This window comes from Sceloporus undulatus, chromosome 1, assembly GCF_019175285.1.
Source record: "Sceloporus undulatus isolate JIND9_A2432 ecotype Alabama chromosome 1, SceUnd_v1.1, whole genome shotgun sequence".
Classification (NCBI taxonomy): Eukaryota; Metazoa; Chordata; class Lepidosauria; order Squamata; family Phrynosomatidae; genus Sceloporus; species Sceloporus undulatus.
In genome coordinates, this window is record NC_056522.1 from 216827360 (window position 1) to 216838017 (window position 10658).

General features: G+C 39.3%; 1 protein-coding gene across 20 annotated transcripts in view; it reads left to right on the plus strand.

The window, feature by feature from the left end:
- BAZ2B (bromodomain adjacent to zinc finger domain 2B) overlaps positions 1–5747 on the plus strand; it is a 296772-nt gene extending 291025 nt beyond the window's left edge. For all 20 annotated transcript variants that reach the window (XM_042447126.1, XM_042447133.1, XM_042447134.1 and 17 more), the window contains 2 exons: positions 693–836; positions 4274–5747. In XM_042447126.1, coding sequence (XP_042303060.1) covers positions 693–836; positions 4274–4427 — 298 coding nt within the window. In that variant the 3' untranslated portion in view covers positions 4428–5747. The remainder of the gene's footprint in view (positions 1–692; positions 837–4273) is intronic.
- Positions 5748–10658: the final 4911 nt, after the last annotated feature.

A 10658-nucleotide genomic window follows, 5' to 3' on the forward strand; every position in this document is an offset into this window, starting at 1 on the left:
TAAAAGTAAATTGATTCAGATCTGCATCTGGTTCACACTTGCACAGAATCGCTTTATCCAGAAAGACCACGGAAAAAATCAGTGACAAAAAGATGCAAGTTAGATGGGTCTAGTGCATAGCCCCTCTCTCCAAATCGCTTCAGCGATTTGGTTCAAGTGGGGATCCAGGGTAATTTGAACTGATTCAAACCGTTTTGCAATCTGGTTTGAAAGGTAGTGGGAATTAGGCCTCAGTGAAGTGGGAATGAGACATCTGCACTCAAACTGGCTACTGAATCATAGCAGGAAAGGTGTTCAATAGCAGATTGTTTTCAGTATGAAAAAAAAAATCAAGTTCCCATGACATCATGCAGTGAGACTGAGACAAAAGAGGGACTAAACCACTGCTATGGCAGTATAACAGTGTTGTGTGATAAAGACCTATTTCTCATACAGAACTTTACAAGGTTGCTTGATATCCTTTCCTTCCGTTTGTGAAGGTGACAGTTTTTTTCTTTTATTTCTCTTCTCAAATCATATACATTTTGATTTTCAAGCTTTGCTTTAAAAATATAAAACTTATTCATCATCTGCTGCTGACAATGTATTACAGAAAGGGATATCCTTATTTAAAGAATTAGAACTAAACAATATATGAAACAGAAAGCATTTGAGAAACTGATCTGTCTTGTTTTGGTTTTGCTTTTTCCCAGCATGCTCTTGTCTGAATTGGAAACTCATGAAGATGCATGGCCTTTTCTACTTCCTGTAAACTTGAAACATGTTCCTGGTTATAGGAAAGTTATCAAAAAACCCATGGATTTTTCCACCATTCGAGACAAGCTAAATAGTGGACAGTAAGTAAAACTTAGCAGTACCATATGAAGTGGATGTCTGATCTGTTGATTGTAAACAACAACAATAATAAAAAACATATCACTTTTTAAAATCACAACTTAGTTAAAATCAGATTTCAATTATACTTAGTTTCTGGGATGTTGTAACCAAGTAAACAAACAAATGCTGAGAGGATTTGTAGACTGAAGAATAGATGTGGAGGCACACCATATGTGGGCAAGAGATCCACAGTTAACTTTTTACTTCAGTGAGGTTTGCTAATGACATGTCAGGCCAGGCCACAGTCTCAAGTTACTGACAAAGTGTATCACTCAGCTTAAAGTTTTTCACATAGGCAAAGATACAAGAGAATTGAGTCACATCAGATTTGGAACACATGTTGCAAAGCAACTTGCCAGATACATATATGTCAGACTTGCCATAAATATAATTCTAATGTGCAAGATAACCATGGATGGACTGGCGTTAGGTGAAATAGCTTGCTTTTAAAAGGAGAGTGTGGTGATGCTAGGAGTTCAGAAACGCCTAGAGATGCCCTGGAGCCAGTGTCTCCCAGCCTTTCCTTATCTGAGATTCTGAAGCCATTTAGTGTAAAAATATACTGACAAATTTGTGCAGACATTTACTGGCTTTCTATTTATTTGGATGGGCCTAAATGAGGTGTATCCAGTTCTTCATGCTTCCACTGAAATCTCACTTAGGGATGTATTGAAAGGTACAAACAGTGAGGAAATACTCAGTGAGCCTCAGCTATGAGGGCATAATCAGTATTCAATGAGTTGTATGCATCTTACACACAACAAAAAGTATTTTACTATGCAATATAGACCTCCTAGGGCTAAATGGCAATGGGCTCAGTAATATGTCCACCCTCTGAAGAAGACTCTTTGCAGCCTGTGCCCATATTTGAACTGTGTCAGAAAGAAGAGGAGCAGGATAAGGAAGTTAACATTGAAAGATCAAAGGGGGGCAGTGAGGAGAAAAGGGGGGGCAGCAAGGGGCTTTCAGTCAAAGTATTGGTGTCAAAAAAGACAAGGAGAACCAGTGGCCTTTAGGACCATGGTGGGAATGAGTATTGCCTGAAACTTCTTTCCAGGGTCCCTTAAAACCTCTGCAGAGCCATGCTGATTGCCTCATAACATAAGGTGTCACTCAGTGAGGCCCACACCCTGCATGCCCCCTTATGACACCTCTGCCACAAGGCCAGCACAGGCAAGAGTCTAGTTCTCAGTCACTTCTCAGCCAGTTATTCGGTTGCTGCTCCCAGAGTGGCTAAGGGAGCAGCAACTGGTTATTTTGAATATGCAGTAGAACAGTAGACCTAATACCAAGAAATACAAGTTTGAGGTGGGGGTGCTAGAGTTGTCATCCAGGAGGAAAGGGGTGGTAGTACAAACTAGTTTGGAGACCACTGATCAAGAGTTACACATTCATAACTGAATTATATTCACATGTATTCGTGGTGCTTCAGCTGTAGAGGACATTACACATATCCTGTTCGATTGTTGTCTATATGATAAGGAGAGATCCCATTACTTACAACCATTTTTGATTAACACGACCAACTGGGAGCCCACTGTCAAATTGTCTCATCTCCTTTCTGGAGAGAATTTATACCTAGTGCAATGCATTGCAAAATTTATTGTAAAAGCTGCTTATTTAAGAGACCAATTTATCATACAAAACGGGGTCTTATGTCATGGAGATGAGTTTATTTAATACCCTTATTGATTTCTTCTACTCTGTTTTAGGTGGTTTGTCTTATTTTAGTCTAATGTATTTTGCACCCTATTTTATTAGATTTGCTTTTATTTAGCTAGTATTGGTTTTAACTCCTAATTCTTGTCTTAATTTTATATGAGCGTTTAGATGTGACGAAGTTTTATTTTTGTATGTATTTTGACACTCGGATTTTCTATTTTGTATTTTGCAATTTGTATTGTGCATTTCTTGATACCGTCAGCTAATTAATTAATAAACTGGTTGTTGAATTATATTCACAATCCCTTCCTATGCAATAACATAGGGAACATGTAGAGATTGTAAAAATCACCCAAGCCTGACTTACAGGGCAGCAGGTTTTTACTTCTGCTGACCCTATAAAAACTATGCTGAGTGTCACTGCTTCCCCCTTTCTCCCTAGATACTACAAAAGATGTTTGCTTTCTGATGTACAGCTTGGGTCCAGGCTATTTGAAGGTCCATACATCCCATTGTGAACATATCAGAGCTATAATATTTCTGGAGAGGTGATTCTCTCTATCCCATCACCTTCTCAGGCTCATTTGGTGGGAACAAGGAAGAGGGCCTTCTCAATGGTTGCTCCCAATCTTTGGGAATCCCTCTCTAAAGAAGCCAGGATGGCTCTCTCCTTGCTCTCCTTCTGTTGGCAACTGAAAACATTGTTACACATTTATAATTGCCATCATTTGTTTCAGCCCATGTTTTTGGGCCCTGAAGATATTTGCATGCCAACAAGTGAGGCATCCTTTTAGTTTTTTTGCAGAGCCAGGTGGTCCACCCTAAGTGTGTTTCTTTGAATTGCAAAGCGTCTCCTCTTTTAAAACAACAGCAGCCCAAATTAAATTTTAAAAATATATTTCCTTTAATTCCCATCATTCTAAGTATAATGTCTAATTACTTTAGACCAGAGGTATGAATCTCGCAATCTTCCAGAATGTTCTTGGACTGCAATTTTTATTATTATTATTATTATTATTATTATTATTATTATTAAGCTTTATTTATATAGCACTGTAAATTTACACAGCACTGTACAATCAATTAAAATAGATGAAATAAACCTGCCTATGGCATACATGCTACAAAAATAATTAAATATAATACATATTAGTACTTGTTAATATTCAACAAAATAATGGCAGACAGCAAATTAAAATAACATTAATTAATTTTGATGATTCTTTACTGTTGGATATGCTGACTTGGGCTACTGGGAGTCCAACACCCTCTGGACAGCTGATCAGTATCATCCACAGGGGCTTGTGAAAATCAGTCACCTCAAACATCTTTTAGATCTCCTCTCCCAGAACAGGGACAGACTGGGCATTGATCTCACTGGGTTACACTTGCCATACCAGTGTGCAGGAGGATGTGGTGCCTATTTAATGAAGTATTTACATTGTTAAATGCTTTCCTTTCCTTTCATTTAACTGTGCCGGCTGTGTTAATTAAGCCATTTGACTCAAAGATTTCTGACTATGAGCCTGAGTATATTGCTACTGCAATATTTTGGTGAGATTAGACTTTACAGTTGACTAGTAAAAAATAATAAAGCTTTGGGGCAACTCTTGGCACACTATAGTTCTCAACAAATCTTCTTTCTCTCTTTCTTCCTTTCTCATTTCTAAGGATTAAAGATTCCTTGCTTTCAGTATGTGCTTTCAAAAATGTTGTTTTTTAAAAACTCTTTCAGGTATCCTAATCTTGAAGCCTTTGCTGTTGATATCAGGCTTGTGTTCGACAACTGTGAAACGTTTAATGAAGACGATTCCGATATAGGCCGGGCTGGCCACAACATGAGGAAACATTTTGAAAAAAAATGGACAGAGATCTTTAAAGTGAGCTGAAGTGACCCCAGTCGACATGTTTTCTTTTCTTAAATGAGGACAAATGAGACCAGCAATGTGAACTGTATTTACATTAAAGTACAAGGCACATGCATAACTAATGACTGTTTTATTTTTCCTTATAGTATCACAGGGGTGTGGTACTAATTCTTGAGGCTTCACTCCTACAGCAACCATGGCCCTTGGTTCTTGGTTTGTGTGTTTTATCAAACTATTTTAGGTAGAACAGGGAAGCACACCCAAAGAATTTAAACGTAAGGGGTGTAATAGTGCAATAGCAATTTAAAATATATCAAAACGCACTGAATATTCAACCACCAGAGCTCTACTTGGGGAAAAAGGTTCTCTTTTCCCTTTCAATAAATATCTATTTTTCATTTTTTTTACTTTGTAGTTAATTTTTTAGTAAATGTATTTAATTTTATGAATTATTTATGATTAAATAGCATCCAGACTCTTCGTTTTCTGTGAAAAGGAAGAATTAGAAAATAAAATTGCTTTAAATCTTGAAAATACAACAAGGAATGTTTTAAAATATAAAACAAAGCCAAGTAAAACTGTTTACACTGATGTGCTGTAAAAAGCACGAAAAAATTAAACTTTACTGTAGAGTTACAAGTACATTTATATATATGTTGCTGCATCACTTGTGTAGTTAAATTGTATTTCGAGACCGTGAAGAAAAAATGAGGCATATGTATATACTGTTCATTATTGTTTATATTAAGTCTTGTTTTAAATATGTATGATGTGTACATATTGTTTGCAGACATTATTGTTTATGCCTTAGAAGGACTGTAGCATTTTATTTTAGTTTTAAGGTAATTATAGCTATATGGCTTGTACAGTAATTATCCTCTACCAACACTGTGGAGTCTCCTTAATCTTTGTAGTGCCTGCCTTTAAAACAGGGTGTAGGGGATATTAGTTTTCCATTTTTCTATTTTGTTATATAATTTCAAGCCACCAGGGCCTCAGATTCAAGTATAATCATTTGTATCCATGTGGAATAAAATTGTGACAATTTCCTATGCGCACAGTATTTTTTCATAAAAACATTTCTCTCCATTTGCCTTGCCACAGAAATAACAAAAAAGACATTTGTAAACACTGTGTTTTATCTACTGTGTGTTGTGGTGGCCCTTCGGAGGCAGATAGATCAGATTTTTTTTTGTACCTATGTAAGAGTACTTGAAGTTTCATTTAAAACAAAACGTTGTGGAAAAGGTAGCATTCTTTCTTTCCTTCTTTTTTTTAGGAGTGTTATTTTTCACTAGTATGTGTGGCACGGATACAATAAAAGGCTGTTTTGCAAACCAATTTTTTTCTTGATTATTTTAATTTCATGTAAATTGCATTCAGATTATTATTTTTTTAATTGCTTATTAACAGAAGGACATAAAAAGACAACCTGCTGTGGGGACAATAAGGAAAACTGAATTTCCAGCCAGGTTTAAGTAGTAATGTAGACTTGAGTCAAATGATTTGGACTCAAGTTGAAGTCAAGTTGCTTCAGTAATTTGATTTAGACTCAGCTCGGCAATAAATGACACACTTGTCTCTCAACTCTTGACTTGTGTATTTTTAGCCACTGACTTGCTGGCCTAATGTCATCCAGAAACAGCAGATGTGTTAGGCAGTGGGCTTGAGGTAGGTGTTGGCGTCTACTTAGGCTTGCCTCTGCTGCTTTAGAAGGATCCTTCTGCCTCAAGCCCATTGCCTAATGTGTTGTTACTCTCCTTTGAGAGATGTGCCACACACACTGTCCCTCGCTGTGCAGGCGAGTCTTGACTGCTGCTGCTCCTAGGAAAAGCTCCTCTGAGGTTCAGTGAGGGCAAGCTGCTGACTAGACCTAAACCCCACCACCACCTTCTTTTCTTCTGTTAAAGTTGGCTCCCAGACTTGAAACTCAACGTGAGACTTGACTTGAACATATCTTGCAAGGACTTGAGACTTGACTTGAAACTCGACTTGAGACTTGCATACATCACTGTGTTTCAGTCATGATGGAGGACCAGTCTTAAAAGTGCGCAAACTGGGATTCTCTTTAGCCAAACTAGTAATTGCCAGTCAAGAAAGATACTGACAAGGATACTGGTTCTTGAATGCGGCATATCCAGAGATGAGTGAACAAGATGGTCAAAGGTCTAGAAATCAGGCCTTGAGATAAGTGACTTTGGGAGCGGGGTATGTTTAGCTTGGAGAAAAGACTGGGAAGTGAAATTATAGCCATCTTTAAATATTTGAAGGAATGTCATGTAAAATATGGAGCAAGGTAGATTTTTGTTAGTGTTAGTGGTGTTTTGCTACTTCAAAGTCTAGAACACAAACCAATGGGTTTAATTTACAAGAAAAGAGATTCCGTCTAACCATTAGGAAAAACTGTATTGGAAGAGCAGTGGAGTGGACTGCCTTGGAGGGTGGTTGACTCTCCAGCTTTGGAGGTCTTTGAACAGAAGTCGGATGTGGATCTTTCAGTAGTACTATACAGTGAGCGTGTGTCATATGCAGACACCCTATACACGGCTTTCAGCTTATGCTGAAAGCTGCACAACAAAGAGAAAAAGGTGCATGTGCCGTGCTGCACGCACAAGCCCCATTAGTTTCAATACGGCTCAAGCATGCACAGAACTTGCCTTACGTGGCAGGGCATTGGTTTAGATGGTCCTTGTTGATCCAACTCAAAAGATTCTATGATTCTAAGCCATATGAGCTGAGGTGAAAGTGGTGTCAAGCTGAGATCAATGATTCAATGTCTACCTCACCTCTGGGGAAAGAGGGATCAACCCAGTGCTACAGATAGAACTGCCACTTATAGAAAATTAATTTCCATACTTTCAAGAATGTTTCTTTTTCAGGGTCTAGTTTCATATCATTTGTTCCAGATAAAAATCAGTGGAACATGATTTATTCTGAATTTAGCATTATAAGCAGTACAAATAATATGGTTCAGGATGCAACATATCTGGGAGCACTAGCTTTGGGAAGGTTGATACAGTATACGTTTATTACAATCTTTATAAATATTTTTTAAGAGTAGGCTGATGTGGAAGGCACCAAAAAAACTTTGCATTTCTATTTAGGATGGACAACTGTGAAAAGCTAAGAGAGTCACATTAACTTCCCAAGGGACCTTGGAGGACCAGAAACCTTGCTTTATCCCTTCCCCAAACAAATTTAATACCCCAAAATGCCTTTTATGGGATACAGGGGGGAAATCTGCCATGTTTTTAAGCCCAAAACAGGCCTTTCTTACAGTATGAATTGACCAGGCCCTGCGGTTGGGAAGCAAACACATAGTGGAGGTAATTGGGGGCAAGAACAATTAAATAAATTGAAAAACTATTGACCAATGGGAGTGCTGCAAAATGGCCCTGGGAGCCACATCTTGCCTATTTCTGTGTTTCTTTTTGACTGTGTTTCTGTCTATTTATGCCAACACTTGTATCTTAAATGCCAGCTATAAAACTTGCAAATAGGAGTATGCTGCTACTCAAAGCTATCTAAACTTGGATAAGTATCTTAGGCGGGTTACAAACCACCCAAAAAGGGCGGTCTCCCATCGCCCGAGTTTGCTGCGCAAGGGAGCCACAGCGGACAAACTGCGCGGCTCCCTCACGCAGCAAAAAGAGCTGTGTCGTGCGGATGCTAAGCATCCACCATGTCAAAATGGCAGCGCCCATGTGTACTGGGCGCCGCCATTTTGACGTACCCAGTACGTACTAGGGGTGAGGCCTGATTGGACACTGTGTCCTCGGCCAACCCCTAGTACGTACTGGGGGCGGGCCAAAGGCCCATGTGTAAAGCGCCTCTGTTGGTCTACTCTAAAGAGTTTAGGCAAAATAAGTTTTAAGTAGTGCGAGAAATATGGCTAAACATCTGATATATTATTAGAGAGGCAAGCATGGTGTGGGTGTGTTTATGAGAACAACCCCTTCATTACAGTAAAAGAGAAGTTAGTTACACCAGGTTCAGGCAGTGCAGCTGTCCAGGAGATTCTCCTTGATGTCAAAGCTTACTATGTTGTAATGTGTTTTTCTTTGGTTTTAAATGTTTTATTACTATGCTTGTACACAACAGAGCTCTAGTGTCTTCTTGGAAGTAAGTCTCAGGCATCAAGCAGATGGGCAGGAAAGAGTGGCCCGAAGCTGCTTCTTCTGAGAGCCCACTGACCACACTGATTGCTCCCAAGGTGGCTCACATGTGCATGCCATGACCGCACGGTGGAATGTCAAGCTGCACTGCTGGGTAATTTTTAACACCCCCCATCATCCATGCACACCATTGCATAAACAAACCGCTAACTGCCTGCTGCTCATTGGATGGCCTCCCTCTTTGATCATGCACCTGCGACCCTCTACTGAGACAGGGCATCAGAGCAGAGGTGTAAAACACAGGCAATGCACAATCACCCCCCCCCCCCCACATGCTTCCTTCACACACACACACCCCTTCATCCCATGCCCCATCTTGGACTGTCTGGTTTGTGTATGTTGTAGCTATAGCCATTGGAGGTGTCGTGATTTCTTTTTTTTTTTTTCCATTGCCCCCCCCCCCCCAACTGCTGGCTCCGTCCTTTTCAAATGCCCACCTTCACGGTGTATTTATATGCCACTTTAGGGTTAGGCTTAAGTGGACCACTCCTTTGAGACTTGTCTTGTGCTGGGGTGTTTTATATGCATGTTGAAAGTGACACTTTCTGGGCTAGAGCGGTTTATTTCTGCTTCTTTTCAGTCTAACTTTTTCTTCTTTAAGTGTGCACAGCATAGTTTCTGGCCACTTTAGGGGCATGCATCATCACATACCCACCCCAAAGCAGCCTAAACAGTCTTTTTGGACCGTTCTGTCCTCACTGAGATTTTTTTTTAAAAAAAAACACCAACAAGTATTACTCCCTGCGGAAGAGTGCTCAGGATTGTATCCTTGCACCCAATTATGTAGCACTAGAATAGCATGATTCTTAAATTCAATCCATGTGGCTGGAGAGTGAGTAATTTATTTCAGTACCTTATTCAGAATATTAATTTTGTTTTATCCAAATTAGAATCAGCTTTTTATCTGCACTATACAAAGCTTACAAGAAGATTTGTTCTACATGACTTCCCCATATTTATGCTCACACTCATTATAAAAATGGTGAGTGCTCTTGACAAATCTACACTGGTTGAGGAAAGAAAGATGTCTACTTTCACATACACACACACACCACTTTTATTTACCATATATCACAGAATAGTAAAGTAAATTTAAAAAAAAAATATTTGCAGCCATTAACATATTTTAACGTGGAGAGTCAGGAAAATTTATAAATATTTTTAGTGGTGGTTGCAAGACTATCCCAGCAGGCGAAATTTTACATGCAAAAAGCACACATATACCACATCACAGCAATAGCCTTTTAATCATCAGAATCGTTCATTGCTCAGAAGCTAAAGAGTAAGCTGAATTCAAATGTGATCAACTCAATGTAGAAAACACATCTTGGGTAGCCGTGCTGGTCATGCAGCAAAATACAACAAATAAAAAATCCACAAAATTGCAACCCCTTTTTTGGGCCAACTAAAAGCATGAAAATGACTGAATGTAGAAAGTTATCATGGGCAGCTATGGAGGTGGTCCCACTGTTCCTATCTAAACAGACAGCAGGCAAAGATGTTAAAAGTCATACAGGGGGAAATATGACAATGTTAGTACTAGCCCTGCATTTTGTCAAGATATGGTGGTGGTAGTGGTGGTGATTCTTAGTTTAGATGGTATGGAGGGATATTCATGCAGCAGGCAGCGCCACTCCTCCTCCTGGCCATGTGGACAAGTTCAAGAAATAAAATTTAAGGACATTACTTTTTTTTTACCAGAACAATGCAAATATCTCCACACGTGCATTCCAGTTTTGTTATTCACACTTGAAATGGCATTCCTCTTCGGGATTTTAGTGGGAGATGGCAGCTGAGGAATAGGTGGTGCTCCAACAATGGTCCTGGACTCAGCTTCTGCGATCTGAGCAGGGAAAACATGCTGCTTAAGCCCTTGGAAGCCACCCTAGCAACGGTGTGCAGGGAAAGAGGAGGAGGAGCATCTCCTTGTAAAGTCAGCCAGGTGGAGCCTGCCCTGCCAACTAGTCAACAATGGACATGTATTTGAAACCGTGCAAGTATGCTGAATTTAATCCATATCTGTCTGCATTTGTTATTTCTATACTGCCGATAATGCATATATTTTTTAAAACCGGGG